Raw genomic sequence first — 24,006 nt, forward strand, 5'->3', positions numbered from 1 at the left:
TTGGTGGAGGAGACGGGCACGTAGGAATCCTTCTTTCTTTTCTTTAATTTCTTGGGCTCTCCAATTCATGATGGAGTTCGCCATTGATACGGGATGAGAGAGAGCGAGAGAGTACTGTCTCTTTGCAGGGAGTTTTTCTGCAGCATCCTTGCACCTCCCACATTTCTGTTGCTCCCCTTATCACCGAGCCCTTCTCTTCTCAGACAATGAATACAACTCTCAGCATCCTTGCTGCCTGTTCTGTAGAGTTTCACCGTGGTAGGTCGTCCAACAAGAAGAGCATGTCACGCAGCCTACGGGCTTTCCTGATGTTTCTTCAGCTACAGCAGGTCGCCCACGCTTCTCTGCCCTTGCTATGCGCCATTCAGTTTTGGCTGCATCAAGAGGAGCTTCTCTCTTACGGAAGATCTGCATCAATGACCATACGCTGCTGCTGTTTCACTCGTTTTAGAGGCGGTAGCTACCACTCCAATCGCTTCTCCATCATGAGCATCATGTTCTACATGAGCCTCTCGATTGTAACTGACGTGGTACGGCTCCATTTCCTACATCAAGCGGCGCCCAATGCATACCTCTTCTTCACCTCATTTTGTCCAGGTATTGTTGGCGAACACCTTGGTATTGCTCACGAGCCCAACATCTGTAGCTCTACTTTGTTGTTTTCATAGCTGCTTCTACGGTGTTGCCTGGATAACCCGGGCTTGGAATCTACTAATTGCCTCTCAGTTTGCTAACCATAGTCCACTATCGACGACCTCCCCTAATCTTGCTAACCTCATGCGGTCCAGATGCAGAGTAGAACGCTACATGCTCGTAACATGTCTTTCTTATTTACAGTTGCCCGCTTTCATGGTCTAGCCGATTGAGTTGCTTGCACCATCAAGGTCAGCTCTAATGATTTTCAGCAAGCATGCAGTTGTTCGCAAAGAGACAAGTTCACTCCGAAAAGTGGAAGTTCATCAAACTGCAAAGAGCTGCGCAAACAGGGGAGCTTGCTCCTCCCAAGCCAATGGTTATTTATGGCCTCTACGCTGATGACCCCTACGATTCTTACCCTTGTATGAAACTCAAATCCTCCGCCTGGAGCATGTTTACAGTCGTCCATGATGCTGATGCTCCCCCGTAGCCCATGCAACCTCCTCGGGGAAAATCAATGGCGATGGTTTTAATGTAGCTCGACTTTCAAGTGTTTTGTTCAACAATCCATATTTAATTGCCCTGCACGACAGACATCAAGTTAAATTTTCACTTGGTTGGAGTTTTCTTGCTGGCAAATGGAGTTACTGCAAGTTGGTTGCAGAGCCAACTTGCAGAGGTGCCTTTTGCTACTGATTTCAGTTCTTGGAATTTTCAATTTTTGCTCAAATAAACTCACAATCACACCAAATCTCTTATGGAAATGAATGTATGTCACAAAAATTCTGCACCCAATCCTCAGTCTGTCCTTTCTTGTCTTGTCCATTTCATTGGGATAGCGACCTGATGTTTGCATAAGCGAGACGTACGCGTTCCATGCCTTGATGTGTTCGGCATGATGATGTTCTCTCTTGTCGAGTAGCCAAGTTCAGTCTCCCTAGTCCTTGAGCCATTGTATGATCACTCCCCCCCAGATGAGGCGTCGGAGTTGATCCCTTTGTGTCGAGTCCCTTCTCAGTCCAAATTTGTAAAAGATGTTCATCTTTTTCTCCCTAAGGGGGGAGGTATGGTGTGTGGGTCCTTTAGGTTGTGTGTCCGACCAATGTGGGAGGACACTTGGTAGTTCTTGATGCTAGCCATCTTGGAATGTAACCCCGCCTTTTAGTATAAGAAGAGGTGATCTCCTTTGAGAGAGGGAACGCTCATTGGGTCTCAATCTTGCTCTACATTTGGGTACACCACAATATGATAGGATAATTAATTTGCTTAATATTCCCAAGCTTAATTACAACAATCAGTAGAGAATATTTAATTAAGAGAGGATGTATGAGTATACATAGGCCTAATCTTTAATTTATTAAGAAAATACATTAATCTAGCCTTGCTAATTAAGAAGGATTAGACTAATTACCGTTTAAGTTAATCAACTAGAGCTTAATCTCTAGTGATTTTTGCATAGCGGTCTCTCTAGATGAGAGAGAGTGTGTCAAGGCTCCCAGTCTGTTCTAAAATTGTGAAGCAAGGGTCATATTTATAGGTTTCTGGGCACTCACAGGCTAGAAAATGGCAATAACTTGCATCCCAAGCAGCCCTATAGGTCAAACAACGCCCCCTGCTGCTAAATCTAGTCTGGGAGAGTTCACCATTACCCCACAGAGTCCCCCTCAGCTTCCAGAATCAATTTTAATATTTTCACTGATTTTTAATGATGAAAATTGAAAATATCAATAATTTCAAGAACCTTAGGATAAGAAAGTCTTTGTTAATAATAATTATTGAAACCATCCAATTTCACTTAACTAATTGAATTCCTAGTGTAACCTTTCAGGGCCCGTAACTCTTCCAGATTTTATCGAAATCTGATTCTGAAAATTTCTAGCCCGGGGGTTGCTATGCTTAAGATTTCAAAGATATCAATATTTGCCACGATCGGACAATTCTACATTGATTTTTCAATAATCATATCAGTTGAACTAAGCTTTATACAATCTTTAAGGTTTCAAAAACTGGAAACCTTACATAAATCCTTGTGCACTTTTGAAGGTGCCATGGTAGACGGTGACGTGCTAACTCTCTAGTTGCTCCTTGCCAAGCTATGTGACATTTGCTTCTTTTAGTGAGTCTTCCTCTATCTGATATGGTGGAAGCTCGACCAGCTTTTCTTTCATAGTCTTCTTCTTCAGAGCTCCTGAAGTGATGAGATTGAACTGATAGAATATCATCAAATTTGGTGGTCAGACCAATTCCAGAAAGTCCCAACAAGTAGAAAAGCTAATAAAGCAAAAAAGGGCACTAAAAAGTACAAGTTTAGCAAAATTTATCTTAGGCGCACCTAAGATGTAGATGTGTGTAAATGCATGAAAATTGGTGCCAAATTGAATGCATAGGAAGTGTATGAGTTGCAAGTGATGTGCAAACATTTTGATGGCTTTTGGACACGTGTGGTGAGAGTTATGGACAAGTTTGTGTCCGCTTTACCACTTTCAAAGATTTTGGTGAATGATGGAGTTATGATGTGCCAAACTTGGTGAAACTTGTCAAGGTGCTTTATTTGAACCTTATGAACATTTTTGTGTCTTCAAATGACAAGGCATGTGCTCCTAGTGACATTTCTATCCTAGGCGTGCCTAAGATACAAATGGTTGATTTTGGGCCATTTTGAGCTTATGTCAACTTGATTGGATTTTGTAGGATTTAATCTTGGTGCTTGATGAAGTTTGGGGTTATTTGAAAAGCGAAAAGTCATTTATAGCCACTTTAAGTCTTTTGAGTGCAATAAAGTGCATCTGAGGGTTTTTTATGCATGAACAAAGTGTGACAGTGTGATGTAGGCTTTGGGATGGGTAAGGGGATCATGCTCATGTGAATATAAGTGCAAAAAGTGCTTTCAAACTAGCAGAACATCTTCGGCATTCCTAAGATAAAATTTACATTTTATTGTCACTTAGACCCTAATCTTGCTCTATCTAGCCTCTACTATGTTAATTATGATGGTTGAAGCCCTTGGTTATGTTTCTTGCACTTGGTGTTGCCCCCACTGAGGTTGAGAGTCTTCTTTTGAGTGGAGCTTGACTTGGAGTGATTAGGAAGTAGTTTTGTGCCCATTGAAGGTTGGTGAAAGTCCAATGTATTTTATAGAGTGCCCCCCTTGAATTTGAGGCCAAACGGATCAATCTTTTGCAATGTGGTGCAAAATGTCACTTTGTGGTGAAGATATGGTCATTTTCCCCTATGATGCATGGCCCTGATTGGCCCTAAAATTCTATTGATGTTAATGCATGTAAACACACTATTCTATGCAAGAGGTGGGTCTTGAGTATTGCACTCAAGGGATCTTGATGGTGAGGTGTCCTGTGTTTGAACTCTCTTGAAGAGTAAACCTTGTAGCAATTGAGTGCGTTCTTTGATTGAGTGAGAGGTTGTTGTTGTCACAGAGTACTAGAATCTGTGGTCACCATTGTTCTGATGATTTACTATTTGGCTCCCATTTGTACTCAATTGTGGGTGACTTAATTTTTGATGGAGTCTTTGGTACCCATCATTTTTCTTGGCTCTACTTTGATTTGTCTGCTCCGGAGAGGTGGCACTGTGATCTTAGTTAAATATTCCTATTTTGGTTGCCATACCCACTTCATCTTTGGTAACTACAATTTTTGTTGATAACATGGTTACAATGGGTTCACCTTAGGCTTGTTGGCAGTGGGTAACAACTTTTTAGGCACCCATATTTGTTGAAGTTTATTGATAAGTTGACTTTCCAATATCCAAATTTTCATTGTTCTCTGCATGATAGATCGATTATAAGAAGTCTTTAGAGAATTGGCAGTTGCAAGTGTGTTCGATGACTCATGCTTCTTTGATTGGAACTCAGTGAGAGATTCTTTCCATTCTTCCTTGTGGTATGGAAACAAGATGCAAACAGACCCTTTAGTTGTCCTCCTTTAAGTGTAAGCTCCAAAATTTTGGCATCCCAATGTTGGATTTCTTTATAGGTCCGCATCCATGGAACTCTAAAGACTAAATCTTCTTTCATATGTTCATCTACTATACATATGAAATTATGCGAGCAAGCGAATCCATGAACCACTACATTCAAGTTAATTTTCCCTGGAGTTGGAGTGACTTTTTGGTGCACCCTACAACTGGTTGAGTAGTTGCTTTGAGAGAAGTAGAATAGCTGACCACATTGACTCAAGCTCATGTATCTGCTAAAGCATTTACTTTGTAGTCTTCTTTTAGATTCATGGTGATTCGCATATCAATACCATCCATCCACTTGCCATCATTATTAACTTCATTATCTGCTAAGGGTTGAATTTGGAGAATATCAAGTGGTATAGCTTGAGGATTTGGTTGTCTTGCAGCTTTTCTCTTCAAGACATGAATGCATGCCTCTTATTGGGCTTTGTTGATTACCTACTATCATTTCAACTTTCTTTCCTTTGTTGCATGAATTCTTTGCAAAAGATCATTAGTCAAGGGAAGGTTTTATTTGCGGAGTCTACATCCATTAATCCAATTTTTCATCATTTTCCCTTCTAAGGTGGCTAGTTTGACTGCACCACTCGGTGAAACATTTTCTATGACAAAAGGACCATGTACTTTCTTTTTGAACTTGGGTATATGTTGCTTCAATGAGTACACTAGAACCAAATTCCATGTTTTGAAAACTTTGGTTAGTAAATGTGAATCAAAGAATTGTTTTTTTTTTTCATTTTGTGCATATATATGGGCAATGGCCACTAATTGTTGTTCATCTAATCGTTCTAAGTCCTCGAGTCATTTTGGTAACTCCTGCCCATTCTGTTCCAACTCACATGCAACTCTAAGAGTGGGTAGTAAGAATTCCATTGATAGTATTGCATCCAAGCCATGGACCAAATTAAAAGGATTTGTGTTCAAGGCTGTTTTGAATGAAACTCGATAAGCCCACAAGGTTGAATGAAGATGAATTTTCCAATACGTTCTACCTGAACTAACAATATTTTTTAGTACAAAGCTCACGATTTTGTTTGTATGTTTTGTTTGACCATTTTCTTGAGGACGATAGGGTACAGATTTGTTATGGATTACCATAAACTTATCTAGTAGTCATTCTATCACCTCATTGAGGAAATGAAATCCGCAATGACCTACAAGCTCAATTAGAAGTTTGTACCTTGTGAATATGCATTCTAACGTAGTAGTAGTTCTAGCATCATTCTTCATAGTGGCCCGTGCCTTGGCCCATTTGGTCAAGTAATGTATGGCCAAATATATTGCGTGTGAGTTTTGTATACCAATGGTTGTATTGGACCCACAAAGCCTATACCCTACTTAGCAAATGTGCGTACTCCCATCATAAGTTGTAGTGGCATACTATTAACACTAGAATGGTAACATGACACTTTTATGTCCTTGGACACTTTTGTGTCCTGTTAAGTGACCATTTTGCTTGAATTATTTGAAGAGTATGAAAATGAATTTCTAGGTGCTATATATCCACAAAGTTGCCTTATGAGCTGAAAAAAACTTAGCATTTTTTTTTGAGTATCGATCTCACCATTAACCTTACTCTTGCACAACATTTTTGAACCTAAATTGTGTGAAAAAACGGGTCCTGTTTTTGGCTTTTTTTCAATTTTTGGCAACTATACCACTCTAAACTTCATTTTTGTGAGGTTTAGATGGCTAGAGGTTAGGCCTTCATAGTTCTCAACATGTTTTGATGCTTGTAGGGGGAGCTAAGTGTTAAAATTGAAAGTTATGACCAATTTACAAGAATTGCATAATCCTGTTTTTTGGCCAAAATTAGCACTTTTATGATTTTTTTGGTGGCTTTCTTGATATCCAAATTCAATTTTGATTGTGTAAGTGTAATGTATAACTTAAAGCTAATCTTCATTGAGTTTTGGGGGACCTAGTATGCTATATAGCATAGTATATGATGATGGTTGAGTTTTTTGATTGCTGAAGAATACGATACATTTTAGAGTAGCAAGTATAACTTTCTCAATATTGCTAGTTTCTTACGCCAATTATGTGTATTTTGTAGGTAGTAACCATATCTAATCATAGACTACAAACTTGGCTAGATATTGAGTAGTTTCTATGGGTTTCTAGAGGTCATAATGCTAAACCCAGTTTTTTCATGTTTGTTGTATTTAGCACTTTATCATTGCCCCCAAGGCTCCAATTGTAAGAGATCCATTATTCTTTTGACATGCTCCATGGCTCCTTTTGAATCTAGAGGCCCAAAGGGAACTAAGAAAACATGTATATAGTATCTGTATTGAGCGTGACTATAGAAACTTTGATGATAGGTCCGCAGAATGGCAAAAATGCAACTTTTTTGTACCTATTTTTTTTGACCAAAAAAAAATTAGTGAGGTAAAAGCAACCATATGTTTTGGTCACCAACCCATTGAAGTTAACGGGGCATTTTATCTCATGTCCTACAAAAATCTCCACTCTTATTTACATGCAATCAACCATAAGAAATTGCTGTTTTGGGCAAAATGCACTGGTCCATCAACTTTGGAGGCTTGTAGTGACCAAGGGATGAGAAAAATTACAAGTTTCTCATTTTTTCCATATGTAGTAGTTATTGAACTATAAGCTCATGAAAGGATTTTTCAAAATGAGTGGATCTACTATGGTTTTGGAAATTTTTCCCAAAACCCTGAAAGGACACTTTTATGTCCTGTTAGGTTACCATACTCTTGTCGGTATTTTTTCTCATTGACATGCATCGCATCATCAAAAACAATCTTTCGCATCGTCAAACAAAGTTGGCTACCAAATACCTACCATCAATATAGATTTGGCTATGGTTTCATGAGCGAAGTGACCCCTGCTAGACCTGCATGAGCTTGAACATTCCAAGATAGGAAAATGTTCCTCTTTATTGGTGCACAATCTAAGCTGTTAGTCTTTCCCTCGTTTTGATAGAGTTGATTCCCAATCATTGTATAATTTGCTGCTTCACTCTCTATTGCCCTTCTTTGTCTTTTACTCATGTCTTCTGGGAATATCCTCTTAGTTAGATATTGGACTAGTATCTACTCTATTGTGGTGTCACTTAAATCTAAAATAATGTGGAATAGGGTGTCACGGCTCTTTCTTTACATTGAGAGAAATCACACACGTAATGATAAACGTCTCTTTTTATGGTAGGCAAGTAAACTCCTAGCCAAGTCAACCGTCATAAGGTTCTATCTCGTGCAAAATGCAAACCTACTACTATGGTATGAACTTGACTCAAGTAGGTCTCTTCTTCCTCAAGATTAACGCACAAAAGCAAGACTCCATCCTTGTTTTTGCGACACAATCTTCCAATCAACAATTGAGATAGGGTGAATTTATCAATCAATTGTGGTGGATTGGTATTTGGGAATCTACTTGTGCTATGGTCATTAAGGACATCAAATCTTCCAACCATCTTGGAATCATTTCTACAAAGAACAAATATGCATCTTGTAAATCATCATCTACCCCTTTAGGGGATTCCCTCGTGGTGAGTCTTGACATGTAATTTGCTCTTTGGCGTGTGGTGCCTTTTTTACGACCACTGTGAAGTCAAATTAAAGTAAGATGATGAACCATCTCACTATCCTTCCTATATTGCACGGTTTACTCACCAAATAGAGTAAGGCTTGATGGTCGACAAAGAAGACAAACTTGTTAGCTAGCAAGTAGTGTCGGAATCTCTTGGCTGAATACACCATACCAAGACCTTCTCTTTTAGTGGTTGTATAGTTATTTTATGCTAAGTTTAATTGTCGACTAGCATAGGAGATAGGAAAATCCATGGTTTCCTATCTTGGCTGAGCTAAGATGCAGCCAATAAAAAATCTAGAAGTATTGACATGCACATGGAACACTTTTCTCTAGTATGGAGCTTTTAGTATTGTTGATGTGGTCAAAGATTAAGCTTTTGGAATGATTCCTCACATTCGTTGATCCATTCAAAATGAATGATAAGGCTATAAATGGGTTTAGCAATTACTGCATACATGTAGATAAATCTACGATAGTAACCACAATGTCTCAACTTCTTTGATTGATGTTGGTGTAGCCATTTGAGCAATCACTACCACCATTTACATGTATGTGGCTATACCATTTTTTGATACAATGTGCCCGAAAAAGTTTCCTTGTCTAACCATAAAAATGTATTTTTCAAGATTTAAACAAATCCTATATAAACGGTATTTCTCAATAGTTTTCTCAAACACATTGTAAATGTTTGAAGTGACTCTCTCGTTTTGTGGAGTGCACACAAAGATCATCAGTGTATACTTCCACAAAATTTCATAGATATTCCTTAAAAGCATGGCTCATTAGCCTTTGGAATATTGTTGGTGCATTGGTCAAACCAAAAGGCATGAGTTGATAAGAAAAAATTCCCCATTTCGTGGGTGAAATTTATTTTATGTTGATCCTTAGGATCTATAGTCAATTGGTTATATCCAGAGAAGCCATTAAAAAGGTCCTAAGCCTCTTTGCCAGCTACTTGTTCTAGCACATGATATGTGATAGGAAGAGGATAGGTATCTCATACAGTGGCGGCGTTCATCTTCTTGAGATTCACACACACTCAAAGTTTGTCATTCTTTTTAGGCACTATGACAATTGGTGATACCCAATCAGTGTGTTTCTCTTTTTCATAGATGAACTCAGCCTCTTTGAGTTTCTCAATCTCTTCCTTGATCTTTTTGGCAAATGTTTTGTTATAGATGTATGGTCTTTGTCTACTTGCCTTAGCTTCATCTCTCATAGGGATAGTGTCACCCCCTTCACGTCTTTGTAAGACCATGCAAAGACATCCCTATATTCCTCTAATGCCATTGCCCCAATCTTGGATAAATTATATATGTCTCATGAACATCTTTCCCAAGATGATTTCATAGTTGAGTTTCTTTCTGAAGTCTACAATGGAAAAAGTGTATTGGTAGTCAATCTTGTAAGAATTGACTATAATATTCTCAAGTAATCCCATCGATTTCTCTATATGTCATTCTGCCAATTGTAGTTGCATCCTTGTTTGCTTGATTGTTGGTTTTTTCCAAGCTTCCCACACAAGTTTGGTCGCTATGACAATGCCTGCTCCGCTATCTAAAATAGCCATGATCGTCACATCATTGTATTGTACCGAAAGGGTAGTGTTTCCCTAATTCCCTTCACAATAGTCCCCTACCTTGTTCATGGGAACCAAATTGACAAGTTTAGTCTGTGCCTCTTCATTTTTCAAATTTTCTAGGTTCATTTGGGATACTCCCTTTAATTCCATCGTTTCCATGTTGGTTTGCAAGTCTCCCCATAGGTGTGGTCATAATTTCAGTAGCTCACCCCAAGTGATTGTGCACTAAATTGGTGTTGACATAATGGATTGAAAATTAGCCACATCCAAGGTTTGTTTTGGCCTATTAGGTTTCACTGTTTTGTAGGCCATCGATTTGTCTTCATTCTCACGTAGGTAAGAAGGTAATGTCTACATCATTTTTGCTTTTATAGAGCCCGACGGATCTGATCCCCAATCTCCATAAGGACTTTTTATCTAATTCCATGGGTGGTCCATTTAGCTGGACTTCTTTAATTGGAGCTGATTTTAATGTCAAACTCATGTCTTTTGCTTCTCTAACTCATTCCCACAGGTGGTTTGGCCAATCTTCTTTGACTATAGGAACTCCGTCCCATCCTTCTTCACTATTGAGAACTATCAGTTTAGGTGATTGTGTGTCATCGTTCTCCAAGGTTTTCAATTCACCCTTTTCTTGAGATTTTTTTCTAATGGATTCGGTCTCAAGTTTTTTTGGTTTTCCTATGATTTCTAACATTTGAGGTTCCTATTTTTTCAGCATGGCTTGCGTGATTTGTACAGGTTTTTGTAAGCTTCTAATTTGGTTGCTTCCATATTAGGTGTTGGATAGTTTTTCCAGTTGCTCTCTAATGTTGACCGACTTTTAATCCAGCTTGGAAGGCTTCCAAGGCTACATTGATTGGCTCCTAAATTTTATCGACCAATACCAATCCATCTAGCTTTGGTTCAGGTTTCTTAAAGTCTATTGAAAGAGTCTGCATCTTTTCCTCTACCTCCTTCCACATCTTTCCTCAATTTTCTTTCATAGTTTTTGTCTCTTGAGTTTGTATCATCTGCGTCTTTCTTTGCTGGAGTTTTTGGAGGAATTGCTAGATTTGTCTGATCCACTTGCATGTTTCTATTTGTTCCCTTGGCTTGTGCTCTTGTCATCACTCAAATAGGAACTGTCGGTTCCCCTTTTGACAAACTACTTGGCACTACTTAAACTACATTTATAGTGGTTTTTTCTTTGTTCGCTAGATTTCTGGGGTAGTCTTTAGGAAAGCCTCCACCCTTGCATCCACAAGCTCCACAATATGCCTCTACTAGTCTTGCATTATTATCTAGTTCAAGAAAATCATTTTTCGATGGTCATTTGCTCCACAGTTATGGAAATTTCTAGTTTTTAGTTTGGGCACTGGCTTGATCATAGGTGGTCTAGCTCACTGATTTGCAATGAAGTAAACAGGTGTTGTATTCATAGGTGCTTGGTACATTGTCTCTATAGGGGCCGGTGCGTAATAGGTACTAGAGCTTGTTCATCCACCTGTCCCTCATGCAACATATACTTGACTAGAATAGCACTATTCCTTGGGAGTGTTGGCTATTACCTTAACACTAGTTGTGATCTCTCCATATTCATTGGCCATCTTTGCATTGGTGCCACATTTGGCGGGTATCTATACATGGGTTTTCCTTGTGGTCTCATTGGCACATGCTAGACATTCCCATCATATTTAGGCTTGTAGTAGCACTCATGTTTTTCCATTTTCCTTCAATGGTACACCATTTCAATTGTCTTTATTATCCCATTGGTTGTGTGTGATTTGGTCCCTATCTCGGGCCTCTCATCAACATCCTTTGCATGTTTTTCATCATGTCATTCATGTGTTTAAGCATGTCCGCTATAGCATTGCTAGGAGCTGCTATAGTTGTTCCTACTTGTGCTGGTATGGTGGATGTAGTTCACTCGCTCTGTGTATCTTTAGCAGTGCTCTCCTCAGTGAAGATATCACAATTATCACTCAAGTCAATCGCATCTAGATTGCACACGTCCCAAATCATGTGTTTCTTGATATAAAAAATAGTATGCAAATCTTTGCTTAGTAATCCCGCTATAAACAATGAGACAAGTCTTTCCTCAGTTAGAATCTCCAACTCCGGACATATGTCTATATATTGTCTCATTGAACTCACACTCTTTGATAGTTCCTGTTTGTTTTTGTTTGAAAATATAGATTTGTGCCACCATACTATGCTTTATTCCCATTGTTGAACAAGCATCCCAAATCCCTCAAACTGTGTATGGAAGTCGGTTATGCACTTAGCTCTCAAAACCTGTTTGAGTCTCACTAAATTATCATATGGATCCATGATCCACTGTATTTTTTGACCCATTTTTGAAAGTCTATTGGTCTAACTCTACGATTATGTTCAACACCTCCTCTCTCTCTTCTACCTGGTGTTTCTCCCATTAGACCTTCAAACCAGTTGTTTGGTAGATGTGACTCATGTGGACCTCTCCTTTTCCTAGTGTCACCCATTCTTTCCCCGCTGTAGGTGGTTTTTTTCATTTCTACCCTTGGTTCCATCATTGAAGTGGTTGCACCTGGTTGTGATTCCTCTTTGATTGATCATGCTAATGATAGGCTCTATCATTTGGACCTACATTCTGTTCAATTTCATGTACTATTTTTGTAATCACTTCTCAAATCAAGTGTCCTTAGAACTTAGTCTACTCAATCTCCTTTGGAGTTATCATAACAAAATCATTGTTATAACAATCCCTAAAGAGATGTTCTGCTAAGCCTTTTTCCTTGATCTTTAAAATGTACACTATCTTCAAGGGTGTCAATTGTCCTGGTTTGGCATGAGTTGTCCAGATTAGGTCTTTGACATTGTTGGCTTCCCAAACGTAGACTCCAAGACTCGGACTGTTTGTGGGTATACATTTCAAAGGTTTGGTATCTATCAAGTCATATCCTTCTAATTTGAATTTAGGAGGTTCTTCTTTCACAATATTATTAGGAAATAGGGTATCAGCCTTCAATCCCCATTTTTCTACTGAATCAAGATCCTGTATCTTGAGATATCGCACTTCATTTTGGTCCATATAGAAGTCTTCCTATTTGTTGTCTCTAACCTCTTCTTCAAACTCAATAGTATGGTCATCTCTTCACTACAAACGGTTTCTAAGAAGGTCAAGATATGCTTGAACTTGAGAGAGGTCCCACCTCCAGATTAAGTTGGAAAGGAATACATCTCGGAGCTTGAGTTGGAAAAGTGTTGGGTACTCCTGTAATAGTTTCTAATGGTCTCACTTGGTTTACACTCTCTTCTGTGGACGCTCTACTCCTATTCTCTCCAAAGGTATCCAAGTTTCCCAAGACTCTACTAGATCTTAAGTTTGTCTATGGCCTCACTCAGCTTAATTGAATAGATACTTCAAACCTAGAACTCTGTGCTTGTCTTCAGATACAGTGCTTCACTCCTTGTCTCGCCTTTTTTGCAAAGTCGTAATTCCTTGCACAGTAGCACTTGTCAATCTGAAGTCACAAAATATCTAAAGTTCCTTTTCACCAAGCACTCGACACATCCAATTTGCCCCGACTATGAAAATTTGATGTGTCTATCTTGGGCACGCCTAAGATGGATGCACCTATCTATAGAGGTAATTTCAACTTTTATCACTTGTATGTGATCCCCATAGCTTGAAGAATATTTCCTAGGTGTCAAAATGACAAAATTGTCTTTCTAGTGAGAGATTTATCTTCGGCGCACCTAAGATAAATCTTCACAGTTTCAACTTTTTTTTGCCCAATGTGACTTGGGTTGGTTTCTACTTGTGATTTTAAGCTTGTACAATGAGTTCTGCAAAGTTTGAACAATTTACCAGTGTTTTGTCACCCTTTTTGATCCCGCAGTCTGGTTTTCCAATTTTCTTGGTATTTTTACCCTTGCACAGCTCCAAATTTGATAAAATTTGCTTAGGATCTATATTATGGTCTAAAGGAACCCTTTGAGTTGAAAATTTGGGAAATATCCCCTTTGGAGAGGTTTTCATCTTTGATGCGTCTAAGATAAAACTTTGCCAGATTTTGACCTTTTTTACTTTTTTATTCAGAGATCGATTTTCCCAGAAGTTTTAAGATTTATGAACACCTTGGTTTCAAGTTTTAGCCAGATTTGACTTTTTCTTGTTAATTTTCTCTGAAGTTTGCGATTTTTTCCAATCTTGGGCTTGACCAAGTGTTTAGTGATCCAAATGTTTCCAAAATCAAAGGGAGTATTCTACTCATGTTAATCTACCACCATGCAAGTCCAGTTTACCAGTATCAGTCTCAAAAACTACCTTTCTATATTTGGTTTGCCTAAGATAGATCTGATAATTTTTTGTGTTTTTCTCAGTGCACCTCAATTCAAATGCAACCGTGATAATTTTCTACTTACCCTACTCCTATTGAACATGAAAAAACAATACAAAAAGTGAAGACTTCAACCTTTAGTCTGAAATCCCTACTCTCTAATTAGGTGATGCCCTTACCGACGACCACTAGCTCGTCTCAAGGGCCCTCTACTTAGTCTGTCTTACTAACTAAAGCTCCCAAGGTCCTTACCGAATATCCCTACTCTCAAGCACCTCTCAGTCGTGATAAAGTTAGAAAATATGTTACTCTAGCTGAAACTAGAGGAAGTGATGGAAATTCAAGTGAATGCTTCGGGTTTTTCTCTAGTCTAGGTTGCTTCATCCCCAACAATGGCACCAAAATGTTGACCAATTTCCAAGTCTCACCATTTTGAAGCTAGCAAAGCGATAACCATAGAATTGTCAATCCGTGGGACGTAGCTAACCCGACTAGTGCATGGAGGCTACAAGAGATAGCTAATCTCTCAAAAAACCCAAGTCTATGTGGATTCTACCTAACTCAAACTCAATTGTGTGTCAAAAGCTACATTCCTTATCGCAACCTTATCCGAACAAGTTTGTGTAGGTACGAGACTCCGAATGCAACAAAACTCAATGCCTAGCATGAGCAAAAAATCCTCAACACTCTCATGTGCTCAAATGTCATTTTTGACACTTGGGAAAAATCGCGCATAAGATAAAAGACCTATTTTATGTCAGTTTTTTTTTTGCTTCCAAAGCACTCTATAGCTTCCTCTAGACATTCTTTATCTATTCCTAAGGTCAAAAACCAATTTTGGTGTGTGTATTGTACATAGGGAGCAAAAATAGCTCGTAGATAGATACGACTAAAAACACATTCATCGTGAGAAAGTCATGTTAAATGAAATATATGTCACCTGCGAATGTGTTGGTATGCTCGGAATAGCAATGCACCGACGTACAAGCGAGACACAAAGATTTGAAGAAATAGTAGACTCATAGTAAGCTTCTGTAGCGTATGCTCACTTTCATTATCCAAAAACTTAGGTCAAAATTACAAAAGCTGGCTTGTATGCCTTAGCCAAGGTTTAAAAAATAAATTCCTAGCTATTTGGGCTCAATAACAAGGCTTAAGAACCGCAAAAAGTACAAATTTGGAAGCCCTCAGCCAGTTTACACTCATTGGCAATCAATAATATTACAACGACTTTTGAACTTTGTGGGATTTCTCATTAATACAAAGGGTTTGAATTCAATCCCCAAGAGAGAAAATGTTCTAAATGACGTGTTTTATCTCAGGTTTAAAGGGTTCGAGCTGATTCATAATGGTTTGTAGTTATGACCAAAACAATGTTCCTACCGTTTCTAGGAAGTGAAACAAAAAGTGTTTTTTATGCACGCACATGATCATAAACACACCATGTGCATAAATCAGCATGTTAAACATGATGAAATAATCATGAGGCAGCTTCATACGCACTTCGCAAATCCATACATACACTCGTATATGAAAAAATAGCCACCGAGAGGATATCTACTCAGAAAAACGACATAGAGAGAGAGATGATGATGGCTATGGAGTTTAGAGATTCTCACCATTCTTTAGAATTGATTATGGGATGTCGAAAGGCGTCTTTCTTTGTCCATAGAGAGCGATGATGAGAGCTACGTAGAGGTTTTCACCACAAGAGCTTTTGAAGAGCGCATACACCGTGAAACGAGAGAGGAGATAGTAAGGAAGTAGAGAGAGAGTATTCTTCTTCTTCTTCCCGTAAACGGAGTATTCTTCTTCTTCTTCCCGTAAACGAAAGAGAAGAGCTTATGGAGATGGTGATGAAGAGCTTGCATCACTCTGTATAATAGGTACGTACTGCCTTGCGATAGTAGACGCAACTAACGGCACTAAAAACTAAGCACTCCTTGCCAATTTATAGTCACTGCTGCAAGCCTGAGTGATGTCCAAGGCAAAAACTAGCGCTACCTTCTAAGCATGGATTAGCTGCAAGCTTTTAGGCACTTTGCTAAAAACATGGCACAACTTTTGACAGTCAACTCTCCCACTTACCATTGAATTTTTGCAGTAAAACTGACTGATTGAACAGTATTCGGCCAACTAATGAAACCGTGACTAGACTATGCCGCATCGTGATGTCCCGACGTAATTATGACTTTCTCGTACTACCCCGACGTATTTACGATACTAATTTTTATAGAATAATTCTCGTAAAAATCTTGTTTAATCTTGTATTTTTTTTGAGTGGTCATTTTTAAATTCGATAAAGACTAAAATCAATATTTTTACCATAAAACCCACATTGCTTTTCAAAAACACGAAAAGCTAAAGATAGCTTTAAAAAAAAACAAAAGTAAAATTTTCTAAAACCACGGGCTCCCCTTGTCCACTGGAATATGAAAGCAGATTCGCTTTTCACTAAAAAACACTAAAAATCATGAAAAGCGCAAAATAGCGTGAAAAGCGCTTGAAAAGCATATTTTTACAAAATTGAACCATAGCTTCCTTGGAGCTCGTAGGTTAAGGATCCAACCCTGCTTTTTGGAAAAAAAACACCTAAAGGCATAAAAAGCATGAAAAAGATAAAAATAGCGGATTTTCTCAAAACTGAACGAAATGTCCGTTTGACCTACTACTAGAACATGGAAACAAACTTGCTTTTTACTTTAGAAGCTTATAATACTGTCAATCAAGCATCTTAAACCAAAATTTGACAAAACGGACATTGGAATCTATTTTTCTTATTTTTAAAAGAGACCCAAAATTTGGGGATCTTACATAGATGAAGTTTAATTGGAGGCTAGTTCTGTGCCAGTTTGGACCTCTTGATTGATGTGTTGTCTCAGGTTTTTGGAGCTCCGTCAAGGTTTGTATGCTGACTATACGATATGTGAAGGCCATAGGAGGTGACAATGCGTCAAACAGAGGCCGGACGGGCAAGATCTTGAAGTTTGAGGGTGGCGGCTTAGTTACCGACAGGATGGTACATGGTGATTTTTTCCCTGTTTTGATCGACTCACTTGGAGGGCCTGGAAAGTTCCAAAATCATCGAGGATTGCATGGAATATAGTCTCCATGATGTATTTGTGGTGGGGCTTTGCGGCTCGGCGATCAGACCGGCATGCGAAGAACGGCAACCAGAAGAAGAAGGGAAAAAGAAAAAAATTGTGTTGAAGGTTTTTTCATGGACTTGGGAGTTTTAGGGAATACAAGGCCTCTAGAACTACCACGTGGCGCGGTTGATGAACCCACATGCACTGTGGGCAGGGTCGGGCACGGGCTTTATAGGAGGCACGGTGGCCTCCCATTGAACATTGAAGTGGGCATGAGAGCTTCTCAAGCTCCTAGCCATGGTGGGTCTGAGCTGTGGCGGCGTAGAGGCTGCTCGCGGTCAAGCGCAATGATGCAGTGTCCAACTTTGTTGTATGGCTGTTAGAAAAAATGATGTTTGTGTTGGTTGGTGGATATCTTCATGATGTGGCAATGCCGTTTGTGGGCATTCTCATGCAGGTCTGAGCTGTGGTGGCGCACAGGCTGCTCGAGGCTGAGCGCAATGATGTAGTGGTCGACTTTGTCGTACGGTTGTGTACAATGCCGTTTGTGTTGGTTGGTGGATATCTTGATGATGTGGCAATGTTGTTTGGGGGGGTTGTCATGCGGGCCTACAAAGGCCACGGCCTTTTTGAATTGAGGGAACAAGTGGGGGCTCCCACTGCATTGTCATGGTGCCATGACAAAAAAGGGGACCTCCCAACATGCCATGCAGGGCAAGCCATCCAAAAAGAGCAACAGTGCATGCGAATGGGAGCAAAAAAAAGAGTGGCTTCCCACGCCCAAAGGGCCAGTTTTTTTACAGTTTGGGATGTTTTTCTGGAGAGAGAGCTCGGGGTAGTTTTGGGGGAGCTATTGGAGGTTTTTGGAGGAGAGTTCTCAGAGTCTTTTGGCGAGGAGCTCATGTTTGGCAAGGGAGAAGGGAGGTCGGTGCCAGCAAGGGTGCTCTAAACGAGGTAAGACGTACAGAGGTGAAGTCGAAGCTGCCTAAGTTTTGTGCTCGATGTTGCCATGTCGAGCCGGGTGTAATCGAGAATTAATGTGTGTTTGTAGATGGTTTTTTGGCCGCAATTGAAGCAAGGCCTCTATGTGTGTGGGAGAGAAAGAGAGAGCGGTGTGTGTTGTGATGTGATCGTAAACAAGCAAAAATTGGGGGTGTGGTCTGTTGTCAATTGTGTGAATTTTGAATGTGAACTCTAGTGGATTGGGGTGCAGTAATTATCCTGGGCTATAGGCACCTCTAGCTGCTCCACCCTTTGGTCAACATCCATCACATCATGAGCATCAGAAATATGCCCAACCCCTTCAGTTTTTGCCTCATCATCATCCTCTTGTCGACTTGGTGGGCCACCTTGGCTATCCATAAGTGAAAATTTGCCCTTCTCCGTAGAGCTTCGGACCATTTGCACTACATCAACACTTGCCACCACAACTCCCATCAACACGGTTACCAACGTAGCATTGCATGCCTTGATAGCATATCCTCCTTGACAATCTTTGCGACTTCAACCTGTTCTTCTTGAACATTGGCAATCACCATATCATTATACACATAATCAGGCAGATATACCTTTACCAACACTTGCTCATCAGACTCGGTCTCCTCGCCATAGGATGTGGACTCATCCGTTCTATCCTCTTCACTTTCTTCCCAAAGACTCGAGCTTGTATCTTCGTCTTCATCAGCACTACATGCCGACTCTCTATTAGCGCACTCATCCTCCTGATACTCCATAAAAGCTTGACCATCATCTAGGCTTTGCTCACTTCTTCACCTCCCTCTAAGCTCTTGCATCTGCAACCTGATTTCACTCTGCTACCACATCATGCACTTTCGTTGAAAAAACGTTACTATGGACACATGACTTTTGGACCAGGTATTCAATGTATATGAAGTTGGTTGGGGCTTTGATGATGTCGAGGATGTCATGTATGAAGGTATGCAAATGCTTGTGGATAAAGCTTTGACCAGGATACATGTGATGCGAGGGCTAGCCCCTCCAAAGAGGAGATTTTGCTGGATGGGTAGTGTGCCATGGATATGCCGGAGTGGCTGATAGGGAGGAGTTTTTGGATCAACTACAGTGTTATCTTGAACAGGTTTCTTGCATGGAGGCCTCCACTTATTTTAATTGATTGGGAGGTATGATATGTCAGGTACTTTCTTTGGTGATGATGAGTTTGATACTACTTGGTGTGGAGTGGATTCTTGTTTTCCAATGGGCACATGAAGTGTTGAAGGTAATCCACGGGAGGTCTACAATCATGATGGTCTACGTGCTGGGGTGCAACACCATGGTATGCGGTTATAGATGGATGGAAGGAGTCATTGCAGGGTTTTTGACCCAGGCAGAAGCATGATGTAGGGGGTGGGACAACCCACCTGAAGGTTTGGTAAAAGGGTAGAATAAAACTGTAGATATGGTTTTGGTTTGCTAATAGTGTTAGCCAGTTTTTACAATCGGTAGAAGAATAATGCAACTTTTTGGTTGAACATGAATGTTCAACAAGGGGATGGGGCAATGATGGTGCAACCAAAGTGTGTCGACCCTAGAAGAGGGCACAAATAGTGATGTGTGTGCTAACTGATGCATGGCAGAGGGCTAGAGCAGATGGGAAGAGCCTGTGTAGACAAGTGGAAGCATATATGTATGCTTTATGTGGTTTCCTAGACCACATGGGCTCTAGGTAGGGCTTGACAGAGGTGGCAGCTATGTGTGTGCTAACAGATGCATGGCAGAGGGCTAGAGCAGATGGGAAGAGCCTGTGTAGACAAATGGAAGCATATATGTATGCTTTATGTGGTTTCCTAGACCACATGGCTCTAGGTAGGGCTTGACAGAGATGGTAGTTGAAGGATATGCAAAGTGTTCGTTTTTGGCTTGGGAATGTAGAGCTTCAAGTGTTCAAGGAGCAAGTCCAAACAACTCGTCAAATGGAGCCACGGTGTCCAATACATGGTGTTTTGAAGCTAAAGGTGTTTGCAGATCTCAAACGGACAAGCCAGGTGATGCCAGGTAATCCGAGCCAAATTGGAGATATGGGTGCGTAGTGCTTGATTTATGGAGCTTGCTGGTCTTTTTAGATTGGTGATCATATCTAGGATGAGAGAGTTATTGCCAGATGAAGTCTCACTGCGGGCCAGTTCTATGTAAGTTTTGTGCCCTCTGAGGTTTTTGGAGCCTCGCTAAGGTTTGTATGCAGAGTATATGGTATGTGAAGGCCATAAGAGGTGAGAGTGCATCAAACGGAGTCCGGATGGACAAGATACTGAAGTTTGAGGGTGGCGGCAATTGCCAACGGGATGATACCTGGTGATTTTTTCCTTGTTTTGATCGGCTCAGTTGGAGGGCCCGGCAAGTTCCAAAAGCATCGGGGCTTGCCGTGAATATAGTCAACATGATGTATTTGTGGTCGGGCTTTGCGGCTCGAGGTCATACCGGTAGGCAAAGGATGGCAAGCAGAGGAAGAAGGGAAAAAGAAAAAAATTGTGTTGAAGGTTTTTTCATGGACTTGGGAGTTTTTGGGAATATGGAGGGCAAGGCCTTTGGAATTGTCACGTGATAGGGTTGATGAACCCACATGCGCCATGAGCAGGGTCAGGCACAGGCTTTATATGACGCACGTTGGCCTCTCATTGAACATCGAAGTGGGCATGAGAGATTCTCAAGCTCCCAACCATGGCGGGTATGATCTGTGGTGGCAAGAGGCTGATCGCGGCCGACGAGCGCAATGACACAATGGCCGGCTTTGTTGTACAAATATTGGACAATGCTACCCGCGTTGGTTGGATATCTTGATGATGTGGCAATGTCGCTCGTGGGCGTTCTCATGCGGCCTACAAAGGCTACGGCCTTTTTGAATTGAGGGAACAAGTGGGGGCTCCCACTTCCTTGTCACGGCGTCGTGACAAGGAAGGGGACCTCCCACGTGCCGTGAAGGGCAAGCCATCCAAAAATAGCAATGATGCATGCAGGTTGGAGCTGAAAAAAGAGGCTTCCCATGCCCAAAGGGGTAGGTTTTTGACAGTTTGGGTGGTTTTTCAAGAGAGGGAGCTTCGAGCAGTTTTGGGGGAAGATCTTGGCAGTTTTTGGAGGAGAGTTCTTGGCGAATCTCAACGAAGAGCTCATGTTTGGCAAGGAAGAAGGGAGGTCAATGCCAATAAGGGTGTTGTCATTAGAAGTTTTTGATGCGCTCTCAAAAAATGGGAGCCATACAGAGGTGAAGCTGAAGTTGCCCAGGTTTTTGTGCTCGATGTTGCCATGCCAAGCCGGGTGTAGTCGAGAATTCATGGGTGTTTGCAGATGGTTTTTTGACCGCAATTGAAGCCAAACCATATCAATTTTTGGTGATGTTTCTTGGCGAATCTCAACGAAGAGCTCATGTTTGGCAAGGAAGAAGGGAGGTCGGTGCCAATAAGGGTGTTGTCATTAGAAGTTTTTGATGCGCTCTCAAAAAATGGGAGCCATACAGAGGTGAAGCTGAAGTTGCCCAGGTTTTTGTGCTCGATGTTGCCATGCCAAGCCGGGTGTAGTCGAGAATTCATGGGTGTTTGCAGATGGTTTTTTGACCGCAATTGAAGCCAAACCATATCAATTTTTGGTGATGTTTCTTTCCCTTTCCCCCCCTTCTTCTCTTTTCTCTGTCCCAATCATCTAGTGCCGGTGTTTGAGATGTGTGTGCCTCCTGGGGCCTTTGTGTGTGTGAGAAGGAAAGAGAGAGCAGTGTGTGTTGTAACGTAGTTGTAAACATGCAAAAATTGGGTGTGGTCTGCTGTCGATTGTGTGAGTTTTGAAGGTGAACTATAGTGGATTGGGGTGCAATGATTATCTAGGGCTATAGGGAGGTAGACTGTTTGGGTTCCAGGCCCCCATCCAACATACTCCATGCGTCGTACCGAACCCATGGCAGACATGTTGGAGCGGCAACCGCTCTTAACTTTCTTGGGCCTTGATGAGCCCCGTCCAATTGATGCACTTATGCATGAGGTGCATAGCCAAATTGAGCCTCAAACTAGGCCTAGTTGATGCACTTATGCATGAGGTACAGAACCGAATTGAGCCTCAAATTGGGCCTCTTGATTGAGTTGATTGTGATGATGTTGAGACTGGGCAGCCAGCCTTTCACGATGCTTTTGATGATATGTTTTCATTTGATTCGGGAGATCTAGATGCGGCTTATTCCTTGAGCTTGGACAAGCCCGTAGTCCCTTTTATCGATCAACCAATGTTGGTTTATGTGGGCTAGATAGAGCCGCTACATGTTGATCCTGATGCACACTCCTTAGACTTGGACTCTGAGAGAAATTTGGATGGTGACATCGATGTCGATATTTTGTGTGATCACATTGAGACTTACGAGGCACCTATGCATAAGATTTTGGACAATATAATGCCCCTATCTAATGAGATTTTGGACGATATAGTTGATTGATCATCCAGTTACACTATTACGGAGCCCAGTTGTGACCCTTTATGATGATCTTTCATGCATGTTGATGGATCAGCCCTCCCCATTGATGATATCTGTGCTACACTTATGGTTCATTCAAATGCACCTTCTTGGGGCTTTTCAGAGATGCAGTTAGTTCAGGACCAATTGCACCACATGATGGCTTAGTAGAGCCCACTTTGACATCGCAACACGGGCTTGAGCAGAGCCCTAAGGGTCATTTTTCCCAGTCAGCCAGGATATGCTTCTTTAAAGAATATTTCAGATCACCTATGGGGGCTTTGTTTGTCTCTTGAATGTGACCCGGATCATTGGATGCCTTTACTAGACACTTGTGGGAGTGGAGCCATCCGCGCATGTGGCATTGCATACAAACTTCGATGATTCAGATTTGGAGTGCGGACAATTTTGATGCTCGCGAGCTACACATTTGGGGGCTGTTTTACGGGTTGTTTTGCCCTTATTTTGAGCTTCCAAGACTTTGAGCGATCATGTGTGAACTTTGAGGACTTTGAGCTGATCATTGTGCCCTTGCTTATGGGCTGATTTGCACTCGGTTTATGCCTTCATGTGTGGACTGCTTTGCTCTTGTTTATGGCCAGCCTTTTATGCTTAGTTAGCAGACCTTCTACACTCAAGTTATGTGCTTTGTGCATATGCATTAATGCCCACTTTATGGCTGATTTTGCATCCAACTTTTGCCACACTTGGGGGTTGATTTGCTGATGCAGAGTTGATTGATTGTAGGAGCTTCATGCTCTCATACGGTTGATCTTTTTTCATAGAATTAAGCCTCTTATGCTTATGTTTATGTTCATTTGAGATATGTTAGAGTTCACCACTCTGCTGCTTCACACAAGTCTAGAGCACTTCCTTGTACAGCTAGTGTCTCCCAGCTAGCCACCCCTAGTCTAGGCTGTACCTTGTCCGGTCGCCCGAGTTTGGGTTTGCTTGCCGCTCACTTGAGTTGGGCGCCCACCATAGGACACTCCCTTATATATATCTGTTGAAGATGATGAAACAGGAAACAGGAAGACAGCAACTCAGAGTAGGAAGGAGATGGAGAAGGAGAAGACACAGAGCTTGTGTACGAGATCTCTGTAGTCTGTCTCTCTCTGTATTGGAATAATAGAGTATGTACAAACTCAGAGCTACAAAGCTTATATGAAACCCTAAGAGATAAGGTGTCCTTTCACACCGGATGTCCAGGGGGAAAAACCCAGTGGGAGAAAAGTGCCCCTGGTGAAGCGCGTATACACACTAACACTACTACATGTCTACAAATCCCCCCTGTAGTGATAGTGTGAATCCGTACAAGGTAGCAGATCATCATGTGTATGAGAGTAAGCCCAAAGCTTTTCGGAAAGCTTCAAACTTTTCTCGTGATAACGCCTTCGTAAATAGATC

The 24,006-nt window shown here is 41.0% G+C and overlaps 1 protein-coding gene across 1 annotated transcript; it reads left to right on the forward strand.

The window, feature by feature from the left end:
- The first annotated feature begins 206 nt into the window (after positions 1 to 206).
- Positions 207 to 668, forward strand: LOC147417580 (uncharacterized). The gene has a single exon (XM_086507455.1). The coding sequence runs from the start codon at positions 207 to 209 to the stop codon at positions 666 to 668; it is 462 nt and encodes a 153-aa protein (XP_086363581.1).
- The last annotated feature ends 23,338 nt before the right edge of the window (positions 669 to 24,006 follow it).

This window comes from Adiantum capillus-veneris, chromosome 30 (assembly GCF_014529385.1).
Source record: "Adiantum capillus-veneris isolate H3 chromosome 30, ASM1452938v2, whole genome shotgun sequence".
NCBI lineage: Eukaryota > Viridiplantae > Streptophyta > Polypodiopsida > Polypodiales > Pteridaceae > Adiantum > Adiantum capillus-veneris.

Excerpts from the sequence above, each read along its gene's own strand:
- LOC147417580 (XM_086507455.1), top strand. The coding sequence starts at position 207 with ATGAATACAACTCTCAGCATCCTTGCTGCCTGTTCTGTAGAGTTTCAC.